The sequence below is a fragment of the Theobroma umbraticum genome, unplaced genomic scaffold, assembly GCF_002168275.2.
Source record: "Theobroma umbraticum cultivar Fairchild unplaced genomic scaffold, ASM216827v3 scaffold_44.0, whole genome shotgun sequence".
Lineage (NCBI taxonomy): Eukaryota > Viridiplantae > Streptophyta > Magnoliopsida > Malvales > Malvaceae > Theobroma > Theobroma umbraticum.
This window is the reverse complement of record NW_018397255.1, coordinates 1,206,867-1,234,506: the sequence shown is the minus strand read 5'-3', so window position 1 is coordinate 1,234,506 and position 27,640 is coordinate 1,206,867. Positions and strand designations below refer to the sequence as shown.

Below are 27,640 nucleotides of genomic sequence, written 5' to 3'. Positions count from 1 at the left end.
AAATACAAGAGTTTGGGCTATTATTTTTATGTTATGGTGTTTAATTATCGATTTTGGACAATATGCACTTGTAATCCATTCAGAACACTAACTTAATAAGATAAACATGTTAAATTTGTGTGAAAAGTCTTTTTTTTCTCCGCTCACTAGAATTGTAATGATTAGAGAAATAGAAATAATTAATGGTGATAAGCATTCTTCCGAAAAATGGCACTGAAAAACATTTAAGTTCACATTTAGTCACAAACTCCACTCATGTTATAATTGTGCTGAAACTTGTTCACATAATTCATAATTAGTCGGTCAACATTTTAATTATCTAGTGAAGGGTGACAATGTTTGCTTTTGCTTTTCCCTGTAATGATTAAAAGCATGCACCAATCCCTATTTGTTTAATGCTCAATTTTTGTGCTTGAATTGATATGAATCGGCATTTCGGCTGGATCTCATGATGAAGGCTGTGCTGGGCCTGAAATGGGCTCATGATGTTTCTTTTGGATGCTTTCCCTGTGCAGGCTTGGCTTTTAAGTAGGCCCCACGAATCACATCAAGCAACCTTTTTTTTTTCTTTCTCTTTTTGGTTCCGTTTGCTTTTAGCCTTTTGATGAGCCCACCTACGCAAAGGAGTAGGGAAAGAATAAGATTAAATACCAACTAGGGCCCAGACAAATACTAATAGAATAATTTAATTAATAAATTATGAGAATGTATAATTTATTATTCTCTTTATAAGAAAATAATGGCCGGAGAAACCTATTCTCTCACCGACTTTCTTTTTTTTTTTTCCCACTAAAGAAAGTCTTTGGCTGCTATAAGATGATTCTAAACTGGAAACTTCGCATGCTTTAAATAAGTAAGTGAGGAATTTTAAGAAACAAACCAAAGGGAACATGGACAATGGAATTTGGGATTCTCAAATATTGAAATTAGTCACCAAATAATCTAGAAAACAAGCTATAGAATGGTATATTTCATTATTTAAAAGGTAAATTCTGCTTTTATGTTTTATAATTTCAATTTTATTCATGATGTTTTGTATTTTTTTTATTTCAGTTAATACTTTGAGATTTTTTTAATTAATATATTGTGAATAATTTATTTTTCAAGAGTTAAATTGTTAATTTGTTCATATTTTAAGATATTTTTATAATTTTGTTAAGTAAAATTGACACGTTAACATCTTATAGGAGTAGAAATTATTTACATGATATTAATTGGAAAAAAATAAATCCATAGGGTCTAATTGAAAATCAAATCATAAGATGTTAGGACTTTATTTAAACTTAGCAAAAAGAAAAATGAGAAGGAAAACAACTGCTGCCGGTTCAAGTCAGAGAGAAATTAGTAGAAGAGATTAAATTTCATGGAAATATCTCAACTTGAACTAGCAACAAAAGCTGGGGTGTTGGGACTTTCTCCAATTGGGCACTCTTTTGACTTCATGCCTTAATAAAGCGAAGTTCCCGCTTGGCCGTTCAAGAGAGACTGCGTTGTCCGAAGGTAGAAACGTCAGCTAATATTTATTATTTGGTTGTTATCACGAGCTACTCCCTAAATCTTAATCACCGTTGGATTCGACATAACGATCAAGTAGACCTTGCAATCATGAAAAATGGACGATTGCAAACCATCACAAACATCACAGGTATGTGACTCAAATCTCCAGTGACTGTTTTAGACGTTTTTGGTCTTGGAGAGGGCATGAACTTTACCGTCATAATGGTCCTAGGCTTAAGGGCGACCAAGGAGAACCTGATACTTTCTCTTTGGAGAAGGATAGCTCGTTGACGGGTCGTTTTTTTCTTTTTTATTTTGTTTTATCTTTGTTATGATTAAGTCCAAAATCAAAAACAAAAACCTTCTTTCGTTACTGTTTTATAATTTCTTCTCTGCAAAGACTTTCATTGTCTTAAAAAAGAGAGAGAGAGAGAGAAAAAAAAAATCAGCCGCTCATTTTTAAGCAACTTTTGCTTTCACTGATAAAAATTTTCTGATTTTTCTCTTTGGGTTTTTGTTTTTCTAGGTTGCCCTGTGTTGAAGGGCTCTCAAAGCTAAAGGTTTTGATTGGCAGTTAATTTTTGTGGTGGGTTATTGAAGGTGTTTCATTTCGGGGATTATCTTACCTTTTCAAGGCTCTGGTCTTTTACATTAAAATTCATCTATGGTTCTTAAGATGGGTTTTTGAGTGTTGGGATTATCAGCAAGATCAAGAAAGTGTGTGTTTTTTTATATGAGCGAGGAGATTATGCAATCGGCTTGGTCATATATAAAGCTTTTTTTGAACTATTGTTTCCATTTTACCTTGCTCATCTATGGTAGAGCTGCAAGACAATTACTTTTGATGCCTTGAATTCTGCTTTGGAGTTGAAAAAAAAAATAGCTTTTTATTTTAAGGGGTTTGTTTTAAAGTTGGTCGTTTGACTGTTGTGCAAAGTGAGAGTCTCTGTTTCTCTGGAGGCTCTAATGATATCTTCTCTGAAGTGTTTACTTATTTAAGTCGCCAAGTATTTGGTTTGCTCACTTAAAGAATCTTTGTCTCTCTGGTGGTTGAAGTTCTGTGTATTTGGTGTTGTTCTATAGCTTCAAAAATACACATACAGAAAAAAAAAAAAGGGGAACTTTCTTCCTCATTGCTCTGGTTTCCGCATTACAAGGTGAGTTTTTCTCTTCCCCTTCCCTCTCTAATTTGTTTCCAATTTCCATTGTCGTTTATGATTATTAAGTTCAAAAGCTTACTTCCTGAAGAAAGAAATATTCAAAGCATATTGTATGGTTATGAATTTTTATCATGAGTAAGCATGGTGATATATATTGGATTTTTTCTTTCCTTTGGAAAGAGGATGGGTTGGGGGGGGCGGGGCGGGGGTGGGTGTTACAAAGGTCTGGTTCTTATGTTGTCTGATTTGTATATCTTTCCTCGTTGACTGAAGTTTCACCACAACGTCTATGAGCTAGGATACATGGTTAATGAAAACCATAAATCTACACTTAGAAATGTTTCATCTTTTATAGCTTAATAGATGTTTGCTATGTGTGAGAATTATAATCATTGTGATAAGCTTTTAGCTGCTTGGTAACCCCTGCTGTTTTGCAGTTTCTGATCTGGTTAACTATTTGACTTATGTTCTGTTTCTTTAGTCAGGATACCTATCTTTTGAATGGGGACTGATGCTGCTGAAGTAGTGGAGACTCCAACAATTCCCAGTTTCTATAAGGTACAATTCTTGGGTGTGGTTCTCTTTTTCTGTTCCAACTTGTTATTTTGGATTTAAGAAATTCTATTTGGTTGGCAGCCCATGTATTTTAAAAATATGTTGTTTGGAACAAGAAAATAAATCATGACAAATCATACTATGACTGTATAGTTTGGTTATTTCTGAGTAAAATGACATATTTGCTGGATAAATTCAATTTTTCATGAGTTTTTCCTTGCATGTCGAGGATCATATCCTCATACCCATGTCTGCTTTAAGGTGTCTGATAGGCATCTAAAATGGGTATGCTAACTACTTATGCACAATATAAAATTTAAATATTTGTGAGGAAAATGTAAAGTATTTTCCTTTATGATGCCTTTGGTGTTTAATGTCTGAGTTAAACTAGAAAGTCATAAAAGTGTGAGAAAGCTCGTGCTTTGTCTTTGTTCAGAAACGTAGAATGGATCCCTGTTACTCTCTCAGAAACATTTAGGGTGTCTTTGAACTTAGTCTGCCTTCACAATTATTGGAGGATTTTATTGAACAAAGTTCAAATATGAGTTGACTTTCCTTTTTGAATATTTTAAAGATGAAAATTTTCTCAGAATTATCATTGATGATTGTAGGTGCATCACATGATGTGCACAGAGCTTGGTAAGTTCGTTGACAGAATTGTAAGGATATTTCCGGAAATTGAAGCCGCTCGACCTAGATGCGATTCAGGAATAAAGGCACTATGTTCACTGAACAATGCAATTGTGAAAGCAAAGTCACTTCTTCAGTACTGCAGTGAATCCAGTAAACTCTATCTGGTGTGTTTTTGTAGTTAATCGCATATTTTTGTGGTTAATGGTTGTGAAGGCAAGGTTTATCGCTATTTTCATTTTATTAAAAAATGATTATGACCTGGCTGTTGGAAAGCCAGTTTTTATAGCAATCTGATGATAAGTCGTCTTCCAAAGATTTCAACTTTTCATTATTGGCCTCTTAAATAGGCATTGATCCTGGATGAAATGTTTTGTTGGTGTCTATGAGCTTAAATAGAAATCTTCCTTTTTCTTTATTTCATTATTCATTGGATTGATCAAGTTATACCTTGTGGTTGATAGTGCTCTGCAATTACTTTCAGGCAATAACGACAGATGCCATAGTTTCAAGATGTCAAAGATCGAAGAACTTGTTCGAACAAAGTTTATGCCAAATTCAGAGTATGGTTCCAGTCATGCTGGCTGTTGAGGTTTGTCCAACTACATTTCTTATTAATCTTTTATTCACCCTTCTTTGTACAAACAATTTCATGTATATTCATTTTCTTCTTGTTCCAACCAAATAGCTGGCAGATGATGGCTCAAATTCCATGTGTTTTAGAATAGTTTGTCTTTTATCTTTAGCCATTTTAGCATGCACCTACTGAACTCTTTGTATTGCACATGTTTATTCCCTGATACATGGGTTGAGCTGTTCTTAGTACACTGACTTAGGATGATCAGGTGTTGCCAAAATATCAAATTTGGATAATTTGTAGACTTTGACGTTTTCTAGATTCCTCTGCACTTTGTCCATTTGTTGCTTTCTCCAAATATAAGTTTTTGGAAAAGCAACCATAATTCTGCATTATTTGATATGTTTTGGGCCTTTTGTTCTTAATTGGAATTCGAGATAGTTAAGAAGGATAGAGGAAAGTTCAGTGCATGAAGCTCTCCCTTTGTGGTGCTAGAGAGGGTCAGATGTATGCTTTCCATAGAGAAGCTGTTTTGCTCCTGAACCTGTGACCTCTAGGTCCCAGTGGAGCCACCTAACTGTCAAATGAATTATATTTAGTTATAGCTAACTTTGTTCGTCATGTTGAGTTCTTTCTTCAAGCTGATAATGACATGTTGTTGCAGATCTCTCAAATTGTTGATGATCTGCGAGCTGCAAATTTTGTCCCCGATAAATTTGAAGAAGAGGCGGGGAAGGTTGTAATAGAATTGCTCCAGAGGGGAGCTGTAGCATCAGATTCAATGGAATATGCTGAAATGAAAGCTCTTCAAATTGCTGCTTCGCGACTTCATATTACATCCTCGAAAGCCATCTTGATAGAGAAAAGATCTATTAGGAAGTTGCTGGAAAAAGTTAAAGACACTGACCAACAAAAGGGAAAGATCTTAAAATATCTTTTGTATTTGTTGAGGAAGTATGCTAACTTGATTATTGGAGAGCAAACAGACAACACAACTGATCAGAATGAAGGATCATTTGCAGTTAACAACGCATTTACTAATTTTGTGCATACTCACTCTGTTGATGTGGAATCTCATAGGGAGTATAAGCAGTATGAAGCTCAAGCTGATAGGTTAAGTAGGATTATACCTCCTGAGGAATATCAGTGCCCCATTTCTTCAAGATTGATGTATGATCCTGTTGTCATTGCTTCTGGACAAACATTTGAAAGGATTTGGATCCAGAAGTGGTTTGATGATGGTAACAATACATGCCCAAAAACTAAAAAGATACTGTCCAATCTATCATTGACCCCAAATGCTGTCATGAAGGATCTGATATCAAAATGGTGCATGAAGTATGGAATTACTATTCAGGACCCAAGTATGCAATCACATGTACTTCAATCATTGGAAACTTCTTCCACTTCCATAGCTAGTTTTGGCAGTTCTATGAATGATCTGCGCTTTCCAGTGGACTTCAGCAATATATCACTTGGATCATTGGATACTAGTTATACTTCAGATGCATCACGTAACAAGATTTTAGATGGCTTAAATTTGATACCAGAGCAGGCAATTGATGATCTTTGCCAATATCAATCTCCCACTGGTACAAGTAAGATGGATTTGGAGTCTCTATCTAACCTTGCTGAGCTTGATTGGGAATCCCAATACAATATGGTTGAAGAAATGAAAAATCATTTGAGATGTGATGACCTAGCTTGTCTGTCTATGTCATCCAAGAATTTCATTGAACCTGTGACTAAATTTGTGAGCTGTGCTTGTGATTTACATGATATAAGAGCACAGAGAGCTGGATTTCAGTTGTTATTGACATTTCTGAGGAAAAACAGGTAATATGTTCTTGAATGTGCAATAGTTTATGATGTCAGATGTCATTAGTTTGGGATGATATTTTTATTGCTTTTGTTCCTTCCAAATTGTGCTTACTAGTTCAATGTGCTAGTTGTTTCCTCCTTATTTTGGTGTTCTCTAATTTCGTTGTCAGTACTTTTCCCTTCAAGACTTAAAAAACTCTTGATTATTCTGATGCTCGCACCAAGACTTTATTTTAGTTACAAGTAAGCTTAGATTGATGAATTTTTTATATTTGCTAAATATTTGAGTATTTGATATTGATAGTTGAGAATTTGGTTGAGAATTTTGAAAATTTTTTGAGTGTTTTTAGTTTTGGATTACTTGTCCGACATCACTTGTGATGTCTATCACAGAACTTGATGTCTTTTGATCGTTTAAAGCTTGTTTTGTTTGTCCATTATCCTGTACTTGATCTTATTTATGATCATGTATCTTTTTAAACAGAGGGACTTATCTGTGACATTCTATTGCTTTCTGATGCTTCTTGCAGGAGTGGCACACGATACTTAAATGAAAATGTGTATAGTCTGTTATCATTGTTTATCAACTCAGAAGTAACTAAAGAGGTTCTTGACATTATGGAAGTGTTGTCTGGCCATGACAGTTGTAGATCTAAGATTGCTGCAGCTGGTGCTCTTGCTTCCTTTTTAATTATTCTTGACTCAAAGATCACAGATTTCCAGGAACAAGTCATTAAAATTTTGCGCAATCTGTCCTCGAGCAGCGATGTTTGTTCCTATTTGGTGTCTTTGGAGTGCATCCCAAAATTTGTTCCATTCTTACAAGACACTACTCTTGCAAGGCACTGTTTAGTGATGTTGAGAAATTTGTGCAGTAACCAAGAGGCTAGGATTTCTATTACTCAAACTACCGGATGCATTAATTCTATTGCTACATTACTTGAGACTGGCAGTTATGAGGACCAAGAGCACGCCCTGGCTATTCTCCTTGTATTGTGCTCACAACGTGTTGAATATTGTCACTTAGTGATGGATGAGTGTGATATATTCCCTTCCCTTTTTGATGTATCTGTTAATGGCAGTGAAAGAGGAAAGGCAAGCGCACTCGAATTGCTGCGGCTTCTTAGAGATACCAACTCTAATGATGATGAACAAGAATGCTTTCAATCCGACAATGTCACATCCGACGATGCTTACCAAGAAAAGAAGTCTCACAAGAAATTGTTTGGAGTGAAATTTCCAATATTCTCAAAATCCAGTGCACCGAAAAAGAAGAAATGAAACTGGGATTTTCTGCTCTTTATTGATATTGGAGTTAACAAATATTCTGCCTGGGAGGGGATTCGCTTCCTGGGATGTGGCAGCTATATCATCATACTGTAACTAAAATGTAGTTAGTTTGTGAATGATTTTGTCTAGTTTCCTAATTTCCATGATCTAGTTTCCTAGATTTGATTATTTATGATGTAACTGCTGTCATTTTCTGGTTGTATAATTTTTAAGAATGTACAGTTTTTAGCAAAAGTTGAAGCTTTCTCCTTGTACCTTCTTCCCGTAATCTTTGGCAGTTTTGTATGTTATTGGACCTTACATAGAACCAACACAAAACTAGTGATCTATAGGAAGAGAGACCAAATAGTACCTGTTTGCCTTTCTTACGTTTTGATGTGTAAGGTTAGATATCTGTTTATCCTAGGAACTTAATCATTGTGCTGTAACATTCTTCATGTTCTCTTACCTTTCAATCCTTTCACATCACATCCCCATTTTCCTGAAGAAACATGAGCAAAATTCTTCTATTTGTCGTGCTGATTATTATATGTTGTCAATTTAATTGAAAGATCACAAACAGAACAGTATTGCCTATGAGGTGTGTGAGCTTTGCAGGTATTTATCAGGACAACTGAGGTAAACATCACTGCCTCCTACATACTCTTTTCATGGAAAATGCAAGAACAAAAACATTTAGGGTGGGGGGGAAGGAGGTGGTTAAGACTTCTATTACATATTGCAATGTGTCTGCAAATCATTTTCTTCAAAGGCTTTGTTCTTACAACTTCTCTATAGAGGAGATGACAAGTTCATATCCAATGCTTTCCTCTCTTTAAAGTTTATCATAATTGATGGACCCTTCCCCAATTTGGGTCCACTGAGCTAAAATCAGTTGCAATCATGGATCTGAAATTTGGAGAAGTAGAATTAAAAGAATTTGATGGGCAAGTGTCGATCGTTGGTAGGTTTAATTCAATGAGGTGGCAGGGGACAGTAGACAATGGTGGGGTTTTGGGACTGAAAATTAATCTGATCAGCATGACTTCGTGAGGAGCCTTCCCGGCCAAAACTTGTGGGGAGACATACCCATATGAAGTTGGTGAAGGTCCTCCCAACAGACCCCCTACCCATGGTCTCCTATCCTACCATCACTAATCCTGATACCCATTATTCCAAGCTATTTACATCTAACTATAGCTGGGCCCTAACTTGTACAATCTATATCTTTCCCCATCATTGTTAATGTGACATTGTCCCTCATTTTCCATTTTACCCCATCATTGGTAACCAACTGCTACTGCACCATTTAAGTTCATGTGAAAAATAAAAATAACAGCCCATGCTTCCACCAAAACCCTCTGGAAAACACTAATGAAACCATCTTCTATGAAGTGTAAGAGCAAAATGGATTACAAGAAAGAAACCAAACCAAGTATGGTCCAAATATAACCTAAATGGTGCTCACATCTCTGGGTTATTTTTTTCTTCTTTTTTCTAAGTGACTACTATAAAAATAAATACTACTTGTGACTAAAAAGTTGGAACTCTTCAGCACTCTTCATTTTTGGTTCCTTCTGAATAATTTAAAGTATACATGCATGAAGAAGCTTGCTGTCACCTAGGTCTTGTGATGTGAGTATCTTAAAAAGAAAAGCAGTTGGTTGGTGGGATTTGTTTTTATGCTGCCCTAATTTGGCACACATTGTCGGTGGGTCACTTATATAAATCCATTCGATATATCCATGCAAATATTCTTTGCCTGGAAAACAGAGATCCTTCTGTTAAACAGCCCCCTACCTCCTATCCTCTATGAGCTTCAATCCATATAAAACTCATATATACCTGTAAAAGTGCATCTATTTAACAAATTTGTCCCTGAATCAGTCACAGGATATTGCAGGGTATCCTTGGCTGGTTGCTTTGTAATTTTAAGAAACATTTAGTTGCTTGCTACCCTTTATCCAGATTCCAAACTTTCCTTGGTTGTGTGAAACTTGAAATGGACAGTTACCGGTGACACTGAGGTCTGGCTTGTTTATGTCTCTTTCCCATTTTTCCTTGTTTTAAAGGAGGCAGTAGAGGACGAGACAAAAGCTTACACATCCAATTATGGTGATGCAGGGCACTTGAAACTTAAAGTTAAATATCAAAGTATGCTATCAGTAGCAACGGGATTCCTTCTTGAAAATATTTTAACTTTCTGATTTCAATTTATTATTGGGAATTTGTTATTAACGAGCCGGAGTAGCTCAGTCGGTTAGAGCGTATGGCTGTTAACCATAAGGTCGGAGGTTCGACCCCTTCCTCTAGCGATTTTGTAGATTTTGTTTTATTTGTTGGATTTTTTTTTATTTGTTGGATTTTGGGCTCTTTATTGGCTGGATTTTTTTTATTTGTCGGATTTTGGGTTGTTTTTATTGGCTTGTAACTCCTACAGAAGGTTCATCAAACAACTTGATTTGATTGTTTGTTTAGAGTAAAAGACTTTTTGACGTTGAAAACTCACCAAAAACTAAAGTTTTAATCTGCATGTGAACCCTCTAAGTATCACCATTCGTTTGAATCACCTCCACCAAACCTTGAAAATATTAAACTCAACCAGAACCGGAACCCGAACCCCGTTTTGCAGCTTCTCCGTTTCTCTGTTAAACGAACATTCTCACATGGCGGTTATGTCACTGGGTCCCATTGCCCACGGCTCTCGTTAATGGCTTACATTCTCTTCTGATTCTTTGCCTTTCCTCTATCCAAATCCTTTTCTTTATATATATCTCTCTTGCCAAATTCATCTTTACTAAGTCAGGTCTCTCCCGTTCTTTTCTCTTCTTTCACATTAGTAACATCTAGTTTCCCTGGAAAAAAGGTCTTAAATAGTCTAGAGAACAAAGAAAAATCCCATTTCTCCTCCTTAGAGATTGACCAGAGATGTCACATGGTTTGCACTCCCTGGAAACCTGTACCTATAACGGGATGGATATGACAGTGCTTGAAAGACAGCAGGCAAGGTTGAAATGGCAGCAGCTGCAAAACTATGGGGTCCAAAATAATAATCCTACTGAATTATGTGCAAGTTCAGTGCCTCAAATTCAGGGTTTTCTCGGAAGCAGTTTAGGTAGTGGACAGTTAGTTGAGATGAAAAAGCCAGAAGTTTACCTGGGTAGTGATGATTTTCCCAAATTTGTGAACTTTTCAGTAGCTGGACCAGAGTTTAGTGCCAGTAAGATGGATTTGGTGCCGCCAGAGGATGCTGCAGATTACTGTATCTCTGGGACTTCTAGTTGTCAGATGACAGCTTTCCAGACAGCTGTTATGAACGAGGAAAGAGAGGACGTGATTTTGAAGAAAATGGAGTCCACCACCGGCAGAGAGAGCTTTAGCAAGAGAAAAGCTGAGGTTCGTTACTATGTCTTCACTCTAAATTTATTCACTTTTTGGGTTGTAGCTTCTTAGAAGAATGAATTATGAATTTTTGAATAAATCATTGAGGCAAAGGTTTTTCTTTGATAAAAGAAAGAAACCAGGTATGAATCGTGATAAAGCTGTTATTTTTAATTGGGTTTAGTTGCCTCCAACACAAAGGGAATAAGAATAAAGCCTGGTGAACTACTATATCAAAGCAATTACAGTCGTCATTAAGGCATCTGACTTTTATTGTACAGGCTGTTCAAGACGATAAATGCAAAGATAAGAGGGTTAAAGGAGAAGTGGAAGGGGAATCTGAGGTCAAAACAAAATGCAGTACAGAAGTTTCCAGAAACTCTTCAAAGGAGAACTCCAAGGCTTCCGAGGTCCAGAAGCCAGATTACATTCATGTAAGAGCACGTCGTGGCCAGGCTACTGACAGTCACAGCTTGGCAGAAAGAGTAAGTAGGAATTTTTTTGGTTTTTGAATTTTGAGGTTTATTTGCTAAGGAAAATAGATAGTACAACCACTGGCCTGAATCTTAAGAAATATTGGTTTTGTTTATTTGTTTGTCTGTGATTGCAGGCTAGGAGGGAAAAGATTAGTAAGAAGATGAAATGCTTGCAAGATTTAGTCCCTGGGTGCAACAAAATCACAGGCAAAGCTGGAATGCTTGATGAAATAATCAACTATGTTCAATCTCTCCAAAGACAGGTTGAGGTACGATAGACATGTCGATCTTGTTAGCCTTGATTATTTTAGCACATCACCTTTCTGTTAACTTATCAGGTTGCAATGTAATTTACTTGCAGTTCTTGTCTATGAAACTTGCTGCTGTAAATCCAAGTGTAGAATTCAATGTTGACAACCTCCCTGCAAAAGAGGTAAGAAAACAGCCTCCTGATTTGTCCTTTCTCACTGATCATTGGAGGAAATGGATAACCACAAGCGACTTCTTCTATGACTGACTTGTGCTTAAATAATTATGCAATGAAGTTTCCTGCTTATGTCGCCAATTTTCCAGCAGCCGCCAAGTCACCAGCAATGGCCAATTTGGCCTGCCTTCAGTTCAATCCCTTGCAAAAAGCTGTAAGTTGCATGTTAGATGCAACAATGCACCCTCCTCAAACAGCAACTGAAGGAATTGCGAGTGCTTCTGTATCTATCCCAGAACAAGCTCTCAGCTCATCCTGCATCACTGTAATTATTCCTACTCTATGGTTTCAACCATTCTTATTCCCTGCTTTGATTTATGACGTTCTGTTATGCCTAACATGCCTCAAAATCATATTGCAGCAACTGCAACCATTTTCAACTTGGAACACGGACCCTCGAGGTCTTTACAATGTGTACAATATGGGGTTTCATTAAAGAATGATCAACTAATTTTTGTCTCCCATCTCGACAGGTAACTCTAGCAACCTCTCTCTCTCTCTTCTTCTTCCTCTCTCCAAGTCCTCTATGTACTTAAACTTTCTAATATGAAATGAAAATGAAAAATCCCTTCTCCTTCATTAGTCGTTAAACTTACAGGATATTACATTGGTTTCTGTTTGTCCATTCTCCCACCTAGCAGAAACATCAGCCTTTGCAGTTCCCTGCCTTCCCTGCTAAGATTTGTTGTTTACTTGTTTTCTGCAGATACCATTCCTGGAATCCAATCAGGCTCAAGATGGAATGCAATTTTAGATGCTACTATTCACCCTCTTACAGGATTTACTTCAAAGATTATGGTAGTTACCATTCCTGAAATCTTAGCAGTGTCAAGTTGGAGATGTTATTTTTCTTGGACACTATTCACCATTTCACAGGTTTTATTACTATGATTTCACAGATTACTCGATGAAACACATTCTTGTTCTACATGTATAGTCCCACTATTCCAATAAATATCATCCATATGATTAATCATCAAGATTTCCATATTTCCACTGTATAATGACTGGAGATATCTCTCTTGTCTGTATGTTTTCCCTCTATGAATGAATGTAGAGATGTCTTTCTAGCCACTGGTAGTGAGGAGAGGAAGTGGACAGGACCACACTAGACCACCATAAAAAGCTGATAGGAATAGAAAATGACAGAGGAAGCATTCGGTTGGAAAACTTTAAATCATTGTGGGGGCAAGGAAGATGATAGAGGTGAAATGAAAAGTGTAGGAGCCAGTGACAGGATGGCCCTGATGCCGCCCAACTTGTGCCTTCATTGGATGAGCTTTGGCAGCTTGCAAAAAACTTTCCTTTGCAGAACAAAAAAACATGGGCAGTTCAATCAGATAAAGATATAAAACACTTGGGATTACGCTTGAAATTCTTCATTATTACGGAGGCCGTAAGCTGTTTTCTCATTCTTTCTCCAGAAACCTGGTGGATCTACCTTCCCAGTATCAATTCAAGTCTATGTTGTTTTTGGCACTTCTCTTCCTAATTTCGACTTTTCTCCTATAATATCTCTGTTTTCTCTTTTTTTCAATTAGCATTATATGAATATATTTTTTAATTAATATCCCGTAAATAAGTTCTATTCTAATTAAGGTAATTGAGAGTATTTTAATAATTTTATTAAATAAAATTAACAATTTAACTTTTTGTATGAACATAAATTATCAAAAAAATATTAATAAAAAAATCCACAAAATGTTAATTAAAATAAAAAAAATTATAACGTATCATGTGAATTTCCAAAAAAAAAAAATTCAACCATGAAATAAATAGTCAAACAATAATCTCGAAGTTTTCTTTGTCTTTTAATAATTATATCTTAGTGTTTAACCTATATCCTAATGGCACCACAAAAATCATCAAAAGGCAATTATTCCATCAAAGAATTTAACTTTAATTATAGATTTGATAAAACAATGTTTTATGTTTTGTAATAAAAATTTGAGAATCTTTTCATTCTAATAACTAAACTAAACCTCTTTATTTATTTGCCATTATTATTTTTTAATGTGGGTGGTAACACAAAATTCCAACCTTACTAAACTAAAATCACATTCTTAAAAGTCATAATTAAAATTGATATCGGATTCGAAATTAATGGGTTAATGAATCTTATTTTTGGATCATCCATATAAATTGGAGACATACTAGCATTTAATTTTAATAAATACTTTAGTTAAAATTGTAGTTAATATTTTTTATACTTTAATATTTCTTAATTAAACTTTTTGTATAGATATCATTGTAAATTAATTTACTCATTAAATAACAGCAAATTTAACCAAACTTTTCTTTTTTCTTTTTGGAATTATTAACTAAACTTTTCTTGATTAAGATCTTAATTAGGGGAGAGAGAAAAAATCTTAATTAAGGAGGGTTTTAGTCACTTTTAAATGGCCGTTTGCATTTGGGAGGGAATTGGGGGATTTTGGTTTTTTGAATAGTTCAAATTAGGGTTTGCATTTTCAAAGAATGGCTACGGAATCTTCAGAGTCAGAAGAAGAAGGGAAGATTACAGGAGGAAATCAGCACCTAATCGTCGAAGATGACCTGAGAGAAATGGGAAAAAAAGCAGCTTGGAGTGTCAGCTCGTGTAAAACTGGCAATGGCGTCTCTTCTCTCCGTGACGACAATCTTGAAACCTATTGGCAGTTAAACACAGACTCTTTTAAATTTTTACTCCAATTTTAATCTCAATTCTCACTTCTTTTCATTTCTTTTTGACTGGTTTTTTAGATCTGATGGAGCCCAGCCTCATTTAGTTAACATTCAGTTCCAGAAGAAGGTTAAGTTGCAAGTATGTGAAATTTTTCATTTGGTTGATTTTTTGTTACAAAGTTCTCATTTTGCTAATTTTTGATGATGGGTTTGTGACGATGTGTGGGCTTTTTTTTTCTTTTGTTGGGTTTTTGAAGCTTGTTGTACTTTATGTGGATTTCAAGCTTGATGAGAGCTACACACCAAGTAAGATCTGCATTCGAGCCGGTGATGGCTTTCATAATTTGAAGGTATAATCTGTAATCTTCAGTTTTTCATTTAGAATTGTGGCCTCTGACCGGGTTGGTTAATTGTATGTGAATGTTTTCTATAGGAGATTAAAACTGTGGAACTTGTCAAGCCAACTGGTTGGGTTTATCTTTCATTATCCGGAAATGATCCTCGGTGAGTGACCAAACAATTGTTTCAGTGCCACTATATTTGCTATTGCTTTCTGAAGTATTTGGAATATTGGAGTGATCATGTTTCTCTCGTTGGCTGTTGGTGCAATGTTGTTAATTTGATCACTGACTGTTTGTTCTTTATTAGCAGATTAAGAGACTAATTCATTTCTTTACAAAAATGTTTGGGTTCCTTTTTGCTACATAATGCTCTAGGTCCCTAGTAATTATACCAATTATTTCCTCTTTAGGTTGATTGATAATAATATGCAACCTCAAATGTAATGATCAACAAATTCCTATTCAATGTACTGACTACCATTTGTGTTTGGTTTGTGTTGCGTGACATCAAAGACACGTTACAAAACTAAATCAAACAGAGATGTATCAGAATTTCGTATTCTTGCTTCGTAAGATTCATTGGCAATGTTAATAGTTACTGCTAGATTGCTATACAGCTGTTAGTGAATATCAACAGTTTGTAAGTGGAGCGCAGAAGTGCATACACTATCTAATTATTGAGGAAAATTGCACTCAGCATAGGGAGATTTATTTTGGGTACTGACAATGTTTAATCAAAATGTTTTGCAGCGAAACTTTTGTCAATACATTTATGCTGCAAATTGCAGTTTTGTCAAATCACCTTAATGGGAGGGATACTCATGTGCGCCAGATCAAAGTTTATGGGCCTCAACTGTGCGTATCATAGATCCCTACATCTTTTAGTGAATGGGTTATTCAATCACCATTATTCTAATTTGAACTTTTTTGTTGTTTAAATGTTCTATTGCAGGAATCCTATTCCACACCAACCATTCCAATTTACCTCGAGGGAATTCATTACATACTCCACTGTGAGATAATAAATGTGACCTAATAGCTGGCTTGGGGTTGAAAAGGACATGGAATATCAAATGTGGAATCGTGTCTCAGATTGAAGAGAACTAAGAATGTCACTGAAAGCAACCATATATTTTTTTAGAACTCAGAGGAGCTTCTCATAACAATTTAAATCTATAACATGATGATGGTTTTGTATCAATCAACATTTATAGGAAGAAAAAGAGTTGATGTCGTCTGTATTCACTCCCTTATGCTCGTGCTGAGCAGATGGTTTAAACTAGCTTGGATAGTATCCCATTTTAGGTTCTTTTTTGGATCTTTTCTTTTTTCTAATTCCTTTGCTCATTGTGACATTCTATTATTTGAGGAAAGGCGACAGATATTCGGATAAGTCACTCTGCAACTAATTATGTTGTCCTTGTTCCTGTATCATACCTCGTAGGTCATTGCACCTCCGAGTAAAAGGAAAGAATTTGCCACAGGTTTCTTCTGGTCAGGTTGCTTTGAAACCTTATTATCATTTGAAATATTGGAGTTGTGGTATAGATTCCAAGTTACTGGAAACACCGGGACAATAGCTGTTCTATCAATTTTAAAGAATGAGACATCAAGGACATTTTTTAAAAGGTATTCTCTGACTTGTGATTCAAATCATGTAGTGTCTAGCTTTCGAATATGATTCATTGCCCAAGTTCAATCCTTGCATATGTTATGGTAGGTCGTTTTTGACAAGGTCTCTGCTCCAGGTATTGCTTTAGTAGGCCAGCTGATTGTACACCATCAAGGTGGATCTTCGCGTCATACGTCTACTATTGTTACCGCGAATCATCTTACTAGTTGGAGGAGGCCTTCGTTCTTTTTCCGTTCGGGTCTGGCGTCTGCTGGGAAGATACTTTTAAAGGTAGGGGAAATAATTGCAAGTAACATCACTTGATCAGGGAAAAGCTAGCATCAAACCCCCTCAAGCTTGGTGCTTACCCATTTGCCACTAGTAATGAGAGCCGAAGTTTGACCACGACAGATGCTAAAGCGGCCTAGTTGGTACGAACAGAAGTTTGTCACGTAAAGAGGTGCCAAGCATAATTTTTTTCTGCACGAAAGATGAATACTTTTATTCTTTTTATACTATCCCTTTTCCCGTATCATGCAGAGACTTCACCTTTCCCTTTCATAACTCAATGCTTCCATTTGAAGTAACTAGAAAGAATTTCATTTTGCAGCAGCAATTAAGGGAAAGTGATCCACCGTGTAGCATTCGGCATGAGTACCTGAACCTTAAAAGAGAAACAGGAGTGCTTGCTTGTTTGTCAGTGGAACTCAGGCTTAAGTGTTACATTGAGCCCTTTGTTAGTGGATATATTTGAGTTTACTCCAAGTGTGCATGCTTGCTGTTAATTTAGATACAACTAGATATAAGCAATTTGCTGTTAATTTAGATACAACTAGATATAAGCAATTTGCTGTTAATAAGAAAATAATACAACTAGATATAGCCAATTTGCTGTTAATTTAGCTTTGATTCCAAGATGATCAAACAACATACAAGTCAGAATGCATGATCAGAAAAGCCAGGCGCCCAACAGCTAAGAATCAGCCATCAAAGGCCATGCAGAAAAAGCTTCCATTTAGAACATAAATACCAGTACTAAACTACAGGAAGCGTTCGAGAGGTGAAACATGTGCATCTCCTACCAACATGCTATCATTCAGAGGCCAATTTGGGCTAAAGCTGCTGTGGTAGATTGCAAAGGCTTGAAAGTAAGGAAAGGTAATAACAATCCATAGCAACATTAATGATGTGGATCTTCAACCAGTGGTGATCATTCACAAGCTGGTTTGGTGTCAAAGCTGCTTAGGCAGATTGCGAAGGCTTGGAAAGCAGATAGAGGGTATCGATAATCCATTGTGAAGATGTCTTTGCCAATTTTTCCAAACTGTAAGATTACCTTCTCTTGTTCTTCAGGTGATACATTATGTGAGGGCTCAACAGCTGCGACAAGCTGGAAATTCTTAACAGAGGCCACCGTCACACGGCCCTTGAAGTTCAGGCACCAGCACTGTAACTGTTCATGCCATCTTGGGGCCTTGTTTTTAAGGGTTAATGGCTCTCCTGAGCCCAGGGAGAATACTGGTGTGGCTGGGAGGCTTGGGGAGCTGGCACCAATCACTGGTTCCTTTCCTTTTGAACTGGTTAAGGGAGAAAGTTGCTCATCAAAGGATTGTGGGAATGCTGATGGTGTTGGGGCAGTGCCTCCTTCCTGAATAGCAGAGATAGGAATGGAGTGCACAATGCAATGCATTCTCCTTGGTCCTCGTGTTCGCAGAACATTGAGCTCATAGGTAATGGTACCTATGCTGTAGTTGCAAGCAGGTAATCTTGGAGACACCTGCTTAGAGTGGAATCTACGACTTGATCGGGTAGTTGATGGGATTATTGAGTCACATGGAGGCTGACTATCATATATGGTGAACTTGGTACCCAAAAAATTAGACCTGAAAAGAATTTTCAACATGTCATCATAAGATATGAAGAGAAAACAATCAGACAAACATAAGAAACAAATCTAATGGTGAGACTTGCCTTAGTTTACCAACATATGTATTGCTGGCCCTGGAAAAATCATCTGCAACCAAGGATATAACAAAGTCTGTGCATGTTGCCCTTCTGACCTTTCTTGCTGCCAACAGCAATTTATCACTTTCTCCCTCAGCTGTTAATCAAAGAAGCAACACAAGTAAATACCTCCCAAAAAAAGTGAGGAAGCTTCATAATAGTGATACCTCCATTGAGGTTTTTAAGTTTTGAATATATTATTTGGATAAAAGGATGTAAAAGAAGCAACATAACTACAAAGCCAAGTAACCCCAATGATCTCACAAAGTTGCTTCCAAAAAGAATGGTACACTGTTTCCCAATTTTCCAATCAAAACCGATAGAGACTGTCTTCTTATTAGGTCATTCGAAGAAACCAAACAATAGAACAAGTATACAGCCACACTTACTTTTGACTCCCTAGCACAAAATCTTTATGAATCCAATTAAAAGGAAAAAAAAATGATTGGAGCAAATTGTTTTCAGATAAGAATGACAAGTATAAAGGTAGATACATAAGTTTAAATTTATCATAAATAATAGTAGCCAAGAACGTTAGAATAAGATGACTTACAAGGCACCAGACCATAGAACAAAGAATATGTTGAAGTTGCTCTGTCCCTTTTAATATAGCATTGAATCGGGGACTCCCGAGGACCCGGCTGTTCATGAGCAGAAACAGAAGATATAAACAAACTGTTTAAAATGGAAGAATAAGAAAATAGCCACTCCAATTATTCAAGGAAACAAACATGAAAGTTGTTGACTATGTAGCAGATATATATTCAACTATCAGCCAGAGTCATTTCATGGTAGAAAGGCCACAGAATAGATATATTTCTATGCAAGTTTTTCCTCCCCTTAACGTAAATTTAGCTAAAACCTAAATATGCAGTATCTTATTCTCAAGGGATCAAAAAGGGTTGTTTTTTCTTTTACAACAGCGAAAGAGTATAACCTGCTTCAATGAGATGGGAAATGTGAGCCTTCCACATTGCTCGGGAGTCTTCACAATCTCCTTAGTGATTTCCCTCCAAGACCTACAAACTGCAGCACAAAAGACAACAACAGCTCGAGCAGGCCAAGCTGTCTCACTCTCTTCGACCCTCTGAATTATGTCCAAGAGCAATTCAGGTGGTAGATTCGCCCACGGGCTCTGTTCTTCGAGTTCAGATCCCGTTGGTGCTTGATCAGGAGCAACATGGGATCTAATCCGGCTACGCCAAACCTTACTTTCCCCTCCTCTCCTTGATATGTTCCCAATCCCATCTTTCATTTCCTTTAGCTCCCGCATAATACTCTTTAGTGACATCTTTTATAAGCAAACCAAATCCAATCTCTCAACATTCACCTGCAATAATATAACATACACGTTAGAGAAAAACACCTCAAATAATAAACTTTTTCTCCACTATTCAAATCTCAGCTCAACTACAAGCAACTTTCCATCACATCAAACTCCACAAATCCAAACTTTAATCATAATTAACACCCAGAAAACCAAAAAGAAAGAAAACCCAAAGATCAACAACCAATAAATGACATAAAAAACTGCAAAAAAGAAGATCGATCTCTTCTTACCTGAATCATCAACCCAAAAGAGCTATAGACTTGAGAAGAGAAAAAATAAAAATGTGGAAACCAGCTCTAAGCCAACAGGTTCAAATCAACCCAGAACCGAACCAGCTCAGATGCATCCCCACATTTCTTAGGGTCCCACAGGTCAATCAACACCACAACCAAAAAAACTCAGATCGGAATGAAACTAAATATAGAAAAAATTTTAAAGGTGCCAACTTTTCTTTTAGTAGGAATCTGAAGATGGCAACGTCATTGCTAACGCGGGTGCCACCACCACCACCACCACCACCATCAACCCCGGTGTAATACCACCCCCACCCCCGCCACCGTCATCGCCATCACCACCAGTTTTCTCCCCAGATCAGTGAGCCAAAACGCGCTCTCTTTCTCTGTCTCTCTATATCTCTCTTCTGCTCCTAAGAAAAAGCTCTTTCACTTAAAACGGATCCAAAGTGTGTTTTTAATTTTTTTTTTTTGGGTTTTAGAATTACGTAATATAATAAAAAAAAGATATAAAAAGCAATTTGTTGATTAATTATTTTTTAATGGAAGAGGATAATTCACGGTCCTTCTTCTCACTGGGACCGCCGAGTGACGAATTAGTGAGTTAAAAAGCACTGCTGATGAAGACACGTGGCAATCAATCAAGTAAATGTCCGGAGATACGTCTTTTTTTCTACCCACCCGATCAGTATTTGATGGGAGACCTTTTTAATGCTATCAAATCAATTTCCCCACTAATTAATTCATCAAATTATATATATATATATATATATATTAAAAAATAAATTTTATTGAACAAATCTTCTATTTACAATCTTTAAGTATATATGAGTTAAGGGATGTTGTACCTTTAATGAAAGGTTAATCCCATCTATTAGGGTTGGCTCAAGTGTTTAATTAAAACAAAATTAATGAGCAATAGTTCTTTTTATAGTTTATTTTAATATAAATATTAAATTTATCTATTTCAAATTTAAAAATTTAAGTTTATCTCGACACTAATAGTAAAATGTATAATTATTATTTTTAATTGAATTATTCGAACTTGTTTAAAATTTGATGTATCATCCTTGTACAATGTAGATATATTATTATTTACTCATAAAGTGAATAAAATTTCAAAAATCTTTGAAGATAAGATTCATTAAGGAATAGAATTCATACCCAAATAATATATTAATATAGACTTAAAATGAAAATATTTTCATATAATTTATAAGAATTTAGTATTAAATCTTAAACTTAGCTTAACATTTTAGGGATTGAAATGCTTAATCCTTTCTAGACCCATCAACTACTAAACTCCAAAGAAAACTGAAAACCAGAGACAAAGGTAACTAACAGCACACAATTTCCGACAGGACACGAGAGAAAAACAAGATTACAAAATCTATAAGGAAGTGGAGTGGTCTTATAATGTTAAATTCAATATTTCAATTTGAGTAATATGGGTAACACGATCAAAAACAAAAGTTCAAATTGACAATCCATAGACACAAACAATCGAAAAAAATCGTAAAATCCCAATAATTTCCACTTCTTGTCTTCCCAATAATAATCATTAATAATAGAAAATGTGTGGCTGCTTTATGGGAACCGAATGCAGGCCTCAAAGGTAGGAGACAATGGCCCTCGGTGGGAATTCATGGCATGGCTGGCAGAGCCAGGCTAGGGGGTCTGCCCCATCGGCTCGTGACGTGAGGGTGTGGGTGAACCTGGGCTAAACCTCACCTGCCAGTTCGGATAGGTGTCAATGGAGTTGTGATTCAAGGCGTACGTGGATGGTGCGGGACCCCAGCGGGAAGAAGCCTCGCTCCATAGCTCTGTAGGGTCAAAGTCTTGAGCGATGTGAAGGAAGACGAGCACGATCAATGGGTGGGAGTCCGATGTCAGATCGGAGCCCAGCATAGGTCCACGGATGCACGTGCCGGAGCCCATTCCCGATGGCCAGTGGGCTTGATTGTTTCTCCCTGGGATAATTTCTTTATTTTATCTCCGTGGACCACGTTTGGGTAAGATTACAACTTTATCCGTTCTCAAGTTTCTTGCAAAACCAGACTGAGTGAGCCTCAGCCTAGCCTGCCTCTCTCCAGTCCAACTTCAAATATTCTCTTCTTTTGATATTGATAAGCTTATTAAGAATCTCACCAACAATGGTGATTTTTATTTTACACGCAACAAAAGGAAACGGTGGCAAGGTCTTGGCTGTACCGCTCCTCAAGTTGAAGGGCCAAAACAGTACTACACCCACGAGGCATGTCATTAGAGTGGAGACCAAAGGGATAACCACCGGGCAATAGTTACATGCACGTTAGTGGCAACGAAGAATAATGGGGCAAATTCCCACGTCCTAGGCCTTCTTGCCAAGTCGCTTTTTGTTGATTGTGGATCCCATGTCTCTCCTTTCATGCTCATGGATTCTCTCAACATATACTAATACTTTTTCTATGATTTTATGAAGACTAAGAATTAGTTGGATGAAGAGCACTGCTCAAGCTTCGGAGCTCCTCAATTTTTGTGTAAAAATCTAGGGGGATTGGCTCTTTTCGATAAGGTTAGCCACCCATTCCCTCAATCCCGACTCTCCCATGCTGCCACTGCCCCTACCTTCCAGTTGGACATGCCCTGTGGCCATGGCCACATCGTCCATTGGAAAAAGGGTATTTTCGGAAGTTGTCAATCATATAATAATAATATAGTCCTAGTTAAGGTACAAGTGATTTTCACTGACAGATTAATCAACATTATCTTCAAGAGCCATATCCGGATATAAGTTTAAATCATGTATCAAATTAAATTTATATAAATTAAGGAGAGGAATTACATTGTCTTTGTTGCTGAATCCTGACAAAGGTGAAGGAAAAATGAACTTGTTTTGCAGAAAGCGACAAAGCCCATGTCTGGAATCTGTCTCTTTAAAGTTTTGGTTATTGGTTGAGGGAACTAAACATCTTTTCTTTAACTAATTTAATTTAGTCAGAGAGTTCTTTGTCTGTTTAGGTCAATCTATGATTTTTATTAATCATATCTGGCTGCCTCTAGTTTTAGTGCCCTCGTGTCTGCATTTTTTCTTCCCTGTCCTTTTGGTTTGCTTGCTAATGCCATTCAGCTTCTATTATTAGTGTCCAATTGATTGAAAGCTCATACATAAATCTAATTTCCCTCAATCTTTGTCGTATTGGTCAAAGTTGAACCACATGATCAAGATCTGTGTAATCATGCATGTGAGTTATGTCATGGGGTTGGTTTGGACCAAAAATAGGTTCAACTAGCTGAGATATCTTCCAGGGTCGGCCTAAGCTGACCAGCTGATCTGAAATACCCCAAGAGGACCAATCTTCTTCTGTTATTTCCTTCTCAATGGTCAAATATTGATGATTCTATATGTTATTCAAGAAGGACAAGAAAGAATATAGATTTTGTATTTATGCTTAGGAAATGCATTCATCAACAAGATTCTCCTTAGATTCTGAGAAGTGTGGATTCTGGTGTCAGCAATGATCATGGGCAAGGTTTTGGTGAAATCCATAGAGTAACTCAGGCTGCCATTAAGAACTTTTTATTTGTCATTAATAATTGGAAGCATTGTTACTTATGAAAACCAATCTAGTTTAGGAGAAAGGGGAATTATGATATCTTCACTTGATCAAAACTCCAAGTTTCATGTCAACTAAAGTCAGCATTGAGATATAATCTTCATTTTTCTTTTACTGTATTCTTGCCGTAGGAGTTTTGTGATTTCCTTTCCCTCCCCTGCTTATGTTGGAATGTTTCTTTGTGGGAAGAGAAAGAGAAAGAGAAAGGGGTAAGAGGGGAAATAAGCTTCACATTTGCTCTATCCATGGAGAACTTGTCTTCACAGGGCAATGCTTCCATTCTGGCTATATGCCCAAGGAACCTCCTGCCTGCACATTTGCTCCTTTGGCAAAGCTAGCCATGTGATCATTTGAAAGACTCTCATTTACAGAGGCAGAGAGCTGTAATGCAGAAAAGAAAAATTTGCTAGAATAATGGCAGCTCCCTCATGATTGTCCATCCCGCAACAGAGGTTCTACTTTATGGACTAGGGAGTTCAGGTACTATTTCATGACTGTCTCATTTCTTTACTTTAAGATTGATTTTCCTCCATCTTTACTTTTCTATTTGGAAAAATGGTTTGGTCACAAGCAATACAAAGTTTCTCTGCGAAGCATCTTAATAAGGGAAAGTACCATAGATAAGCAAACCGGCCTCACAAAGAAATGCAACAAAATGCTTAGAAGTAAGCCCTTCTGAATTAGTTTTTTAATGGATAAACCATGGTAAAGGGCTGCAGTCTGACATTTCCAAAGGACTCACTGGGGCCGTGAGAAGCAGCTGATTGGTAAAGAGGAATGCCTATTGAGAATGACATGTGACCAAAAACATTTCATGTGAACTAGAAATGACCATGCAGGATGATTTTACCATGGATGTTAAAAAGTGCCTGTGGAGTATCAGAATCCTATAACTGTTCCTTAACGGTAAAGCTTAGTATTGTATGTGGGATTAGGTTGGTATATACCTTTCAATCCCAAATCTTTCAATCATTTTAAGATCAAAATGGAGAAGCCATGAAAAACGGAAATGGGGTAACTAAAACAAAAGCACCCTGATTCTGAAAAAAAATTCATCTTAATTAAGCAATCCAAGACTCTACGCCAGTCAATAGTCCTAAAGTTCCTTTCAGTATTTTGCTTACAAGCTTTGACATACGACAACCCCTTTGCAATTTCTACCTAATCAGCTACATTCCCTTCTCCTCCTTCTCCTTAACAAATGGTATAGTTACCCTCTTTTAGCTTTATATAAATACTTCATATTTTCACCTTCATGTCTCATCCACAGAAAGACATAATAATTAGAAGTATTTGCCTAGACAAATGGCTATCCGAGGCGGCTCCTTTTCCAGAATGACCCTTTTTCTTGTGGGATTCCTCGCATTCATCTCTTTTCCAGCAGAAGCTGCCGTAAAGAAATACCAGTTTGATGTGAGTCAAATCAGAAGTGCACATTTCATATTTAATTCTCATTTATTTTATACATCTTCGGCTGTTCCACTCGATGAGTTCTCTATGATGTCTTTTAAACAGATCCAAGTGAAGAACGTTAGCAGACTGTGCCATGCAAAGCCAATTGTAACAGTAAATGGGAGGTTTCCAGGGCCTACAATCTATGTTAGAGAGGGAGACAGAGTTATTGTCAATGTTACTAACCATGCAAAATATAACATGTCCATTCACTGGTAGGGATTCGCTAAACTATATGCGGAAAATAAATTTCAAACAAAATTCCTTCATACTTAATTTGTTGCTTGGTGATCTCTTCAGGCATGGATTGAAGCAATATCGAAATGGTTGGGCAGACGGACCAGCTTACATAACACAGTGTCCAATTAAGACCGGGACTAGCTACAATTACGACTTCAATGTAACAGGGCAGAGAGGAACTTTATGGTGGCATGCGCACATTCTGTGGCTAAGGGCTACAGTCTATGGAGCAATTGTCATCATGCCAAAAGAAGGGACGCCATTTCCATTCCCCCAGCCAAACATGGAACAGATCATTATATTAGGTCGGTTCTAGGGTCATTTTGATTGATTTAACAAGTTCCTTGGGAACTTGAAAAATGTTTGGAGTTTAAGATTTAGTAAATCTTGAAGCCAGCTACAAAATCTGTTTGTTCATACCACAGGGGAATGGTGGCACAAAGATGTGGAAGAGATAGTCAAGCAAGGAACCAACACGGGCTTGCCACCGAATATGTCAGATGCGCACACCATCAACGGGAAGCCAGGACCTCTCTTTCCATGCTCTGAGAAACGTAAGCAAAGTTACTTACCTAGAAGAGACTTCAAGCCATGGCATATATAAATAACATCACATGAAGCTATGCAATTTTTTTTCAAGTTATGGTAGCAGAACCTTCAAGAAAATGTTGCTTTATAACATGTGCAGAAGATATATCAGGAGTGAGGAACCATATAAATTGTTTTACATGCAATGCTCACTGTTCAATTCTGAATGTTTTTTAGATACTTTTGCAATGGAGGTTGAATCAGGCAAGACATACTTGCTAAGAATCATCAACGCTGCCCTCAACGACGAGCTTTTCTTTGCCATTGCTGGTCACGACATGACAGTCGTTGAGGTTGATGCAGTTTATACAAAGCCATTCACCACGCAAGCTATATTGATTGCACCTGGGCAAACGACGAACGTTCTTGTTCGAGCCAACCAAATGCCTGGCAGATATTTCATGGCTTCTAGGCCTTTCATGGATGCTCCACTTCCTATAGACAACAAAACAGCGACAGGGATACTCCAATACAAAGGAATCCCTAACACTGTTCTTCCAACCCTTCCCCAACTGCCAGCTCCCAATGACACAACTTTCGCTTTGGGCTACAACAAAAAGCTAAGGAGCTTAAACTCCGCAAAGTTTCCTGCAAATGTGCCCCTTAAAGTTGATCGAAAACTCTTCTACACAATCGGTTTCGGCAAAGATCCTTGTCCGACATGCGTAAATGGAACAAAACTCCTAGCCTCCTTGAACAATATCTCTTTCGTAATGCCCGAAGTTGGACTTCTCCAAGCTCATTACTTCAATATGAAGGGAGTTTTTCGGATTGATTTCCCTGACAAACCCCCTAAGCCGTTCAACTATACCGGTGCACCCCTCACAGCGAATCTCGGCACCGCACATGGTACAAGGCTTAGCAAGATTGCCTTCAATTCTACAGTAGAGCTAGTGCTGCAAGACACCAATCTTCTAACTGTTGAGTCACATCCATTCCATCTCCATGGCTATAACTTCTTCGTCGTGGGAACTGGTATCGGAAATTTTGATCCTGTCAAAGATCCGGCTAAGTACAACTTAGTTGATCCTGTTGAACGAAACACAGTTGGTGTTCCCACAGGGGGTTGGACCGCCATTCGCTTTAGAGCAGACAATCCAGGTATCCATGTTCGACTAGAATAAGTAACCACAGAAAAAAAAAATCTTAGCCTAGAATTAATAGAGTAACCATATGATTAATTTATTTTCTTTTTCCTGGTTTAGGTGTTTGGTTTATGCATTGTCATTTGGAGCTGCACACTGGCTGGGGATTGAAAATGGCATTTGTGGTTGAAGATGGACCAGGAGCTGCTCAATCCATTCTGCCTGCACCCAAGGATTTGCCACCATGCTAACTGTTGAAAAGTTTGCCAAAATTCAGCCCAAAAAAGTTTGTGTATAAAATTTATTTTCTGCTTCAAAATATATACCTTCTGCAAAAGTTGCAGGACATGTATTGAGGAACCAAATTTAAGGGAAAAAAAAAAGGTAATTGTAAAGTTCTAATTGTTTGACACTCCAACTGTAATAAACTCCAAGAAAGGATTCAAGTTTGAGTTATGTAGTAATTGAAATTATTTATTGAAATGAAAATAATTATTTTATTGTTTTTCTTTACATGTATTTTTTAGAAAAATACTTATGTTTAATAAACCAAATCTAAAGAAGTACAAATGGGCACTCAGATAGGCCCAAAAAAGACAGACAAATCCCTATGGTAGGACTGCTGATAGGGTCAGCCCATGAAAG

The 27,640-nt window shown here is 37.0% G+C and overlaps 5 protein-coding genes and 1 non-coding gene across 10 annotated transcripts; 5 read left to right on the top strand and 1 right to left on the bottom strand.

Moving 5' to 3' along the window:
- Positions 1 to 1,443: 1,443 nt before the first annotated feature.
- Positions 1,444 to 7,956, top strand: LOC110409140 (ARM repeat superfamily protein). Of its 3 annotated transcripts, XM_021418393.2 has the most exons (7): positions 1,444 to 1,645; positions 2,024 to 2,654; positions 3,139 to 3,215; positions 3,824 to 4,009; positions 4,327 to 4,434; positions 5,084 to 6,255; positions 6,771 to 7,955. In XM_021418393.2, the coding sequence occupies exons 3-7, from the start codon at positions 3,159 to 3,161 to the stop codon at positions 7,519 to 7,521; spliced, it is 2,274 nt and encodes a 757-aa protein (XP_021274068.1). In that variant the 5' UTR covers positions 1,444 to 1,645; positions 2,024 to 2,654; positions 3,139 to 3,158; the 3' UTR covers positions 7,522 to 7,955. The 3 variants fall into 3 exon arrangements, with proteins under 3 accessions (XP_021274068.1, XP_021274069.1, XP_021274066.1); XM_021418394.1 differs by lacking the exon at positions 1,444 to 1,645 and having other exon boundaries at positions 1,709 to 2,654; positions 3,143 to 3,215; positions 6,771 to 7,956; XM_021418391.2 differs by lacking the exon at positions 1,444 to 1,645 and having other exon boundaries at positions 1,710 to 2,654.
- A 1,794-nt stretch (positions 7,957 to 9,750) lies between these two features.
- Positions 9,751 to 9,824, top strand: TRNAN-GUU (transfer RNA asparagine (anticodon GUU)). Its single transcript has one exon. It is a non-coding gene; the product is annotated as a tRNA-Asn (tRNA).
- Positions 9,825 to 10,105: 281 nt separating this feature from the next.
- HBI1 (basic helix-loop-helix (bHLH) DNA-binding superfamily protein) lies at positions 10,106 to 13,437 on the top strand. 3 transcript variants are annotated; one of them, XR_002446544.2, is made up of 8 exons: positions 10,108 to 10,905; positions 11,172 to 11,375; positions 11,501 to 11,635; positions 11,728 to 11,799; positions 11,912 to 12,115; positions 12,212 to 12,323; positions 12,557 to 12,648; positions 12,908 to 13,437. XR_002446544.2 is itself a non-coding variant. In XM_021445108.2 (7 exons), exons 1-6 carry the CDS (start codon positions 10,438 to 10,440, stop codon positions 12,284 to 12,286), a joined length of 1,158 nt encoding a protein of 385 aa, XP_021300783.1. In that variant the 5' UTR covers positions 10,108 to 10,437; the 3' UTR covers positions 12,287 to 12,323; positions 12,557 to 12,830. The 3 variants fall into 3 exon arrangements, 1 of the variants encoding a protein (XP_021300783.1); XM_021445108.2 differs by lacking the exon at positions 12,908 to 13,437 and having other exon boundaries at positions 12,557 to 12,830; XR_002446545.1 differs by lacking the exons at positions 12,557 to 12,648; positions 12,908 to 13,437 and having other exon boundaries at positions 10,106 to 10,905; positions 11,943 to 12,115.
- A 765-nt stretch (positions 13,438 to 14,202) lies between these two features.
- On the top strand, positions 14,203 to 16,248 carry APC10 (anaphase promoting complex 10). The gene is made up of 6 exons (XM_021445109.2): positions 14,203 to 14,507; positions 14,593 to 14,653; positions 14,772 to 14,864; positions 14,948 to 15,018; positions 15,606 to 15,710; positions 15,808 to 16,248. Exons 1-6 carry the CDS (start codon positions 14,329 to 14,331, stop codon positions 15,875 to 15,877), a joined length of 579 nt encoding a protein of 192 aa, XP_021300784.1. The 5' UTR covers positions 14,203 to 14,328; the 3' UTR covers positions 15,878 to 16,248.
- A 1,097-nt stretch (positions 16,249 to 17,345) lies between these two features.
- On the bottom strand, positions 17,346 to 20,517 carry TLP2 (tubby like protein 2). Its single transcript, XM_021445107.2, has 5 exons — positions 20,032 to 20,517; positions 19,409 to 19,801; positions 19,025 to 19,112; positions 18,439 to 18,568; positions 17,346 to 18,350 (listed from the first exon to the last, which is right to left on the bottom strand). Exons 2-5 carry the CDS (start codon positions 19,760 to 19,762, stop codon positions 17,678 to 17,680), a joined length of 1,245 nt encoding a protein of 414 aa, XP_021300782.1. The 5' UTR covers positions 19,763 to 19,801; positions 20,032 to 20,517; the 3' UTR covers positions 17,346 to 17,677.
- A 4,388-nt stretch (positions 20,518 to 24,905) lies between these two features.
- Positions 24,906 to 27,508, top strand: LOC110429288 (laccase-11-like). Its single transcript, XM_021445251.1, has 6 exons — positions 24,906 to 25,043; positions 25,146 to 25,297; positions 25,383 to 25,627; positions 25,748 to 25,876; positions 26,088 to 27,011; positions 27,116 to 27,508. Exons 1-6 carry the CDS (start codon positions 24,936 to 24,938, stop codon positions 27,244 to 27,246), a joined length of 1,689 nt encoding a protein of 562 aa, XP_021300926.1. The 5' UTR covers positions 24,906 to 24,935; the 3' UTR covers positions 27,247 to 27,508.
- The last annotated feature ends 132 nt before the right edge of the window (positions 27,509 to 27,640 follow it).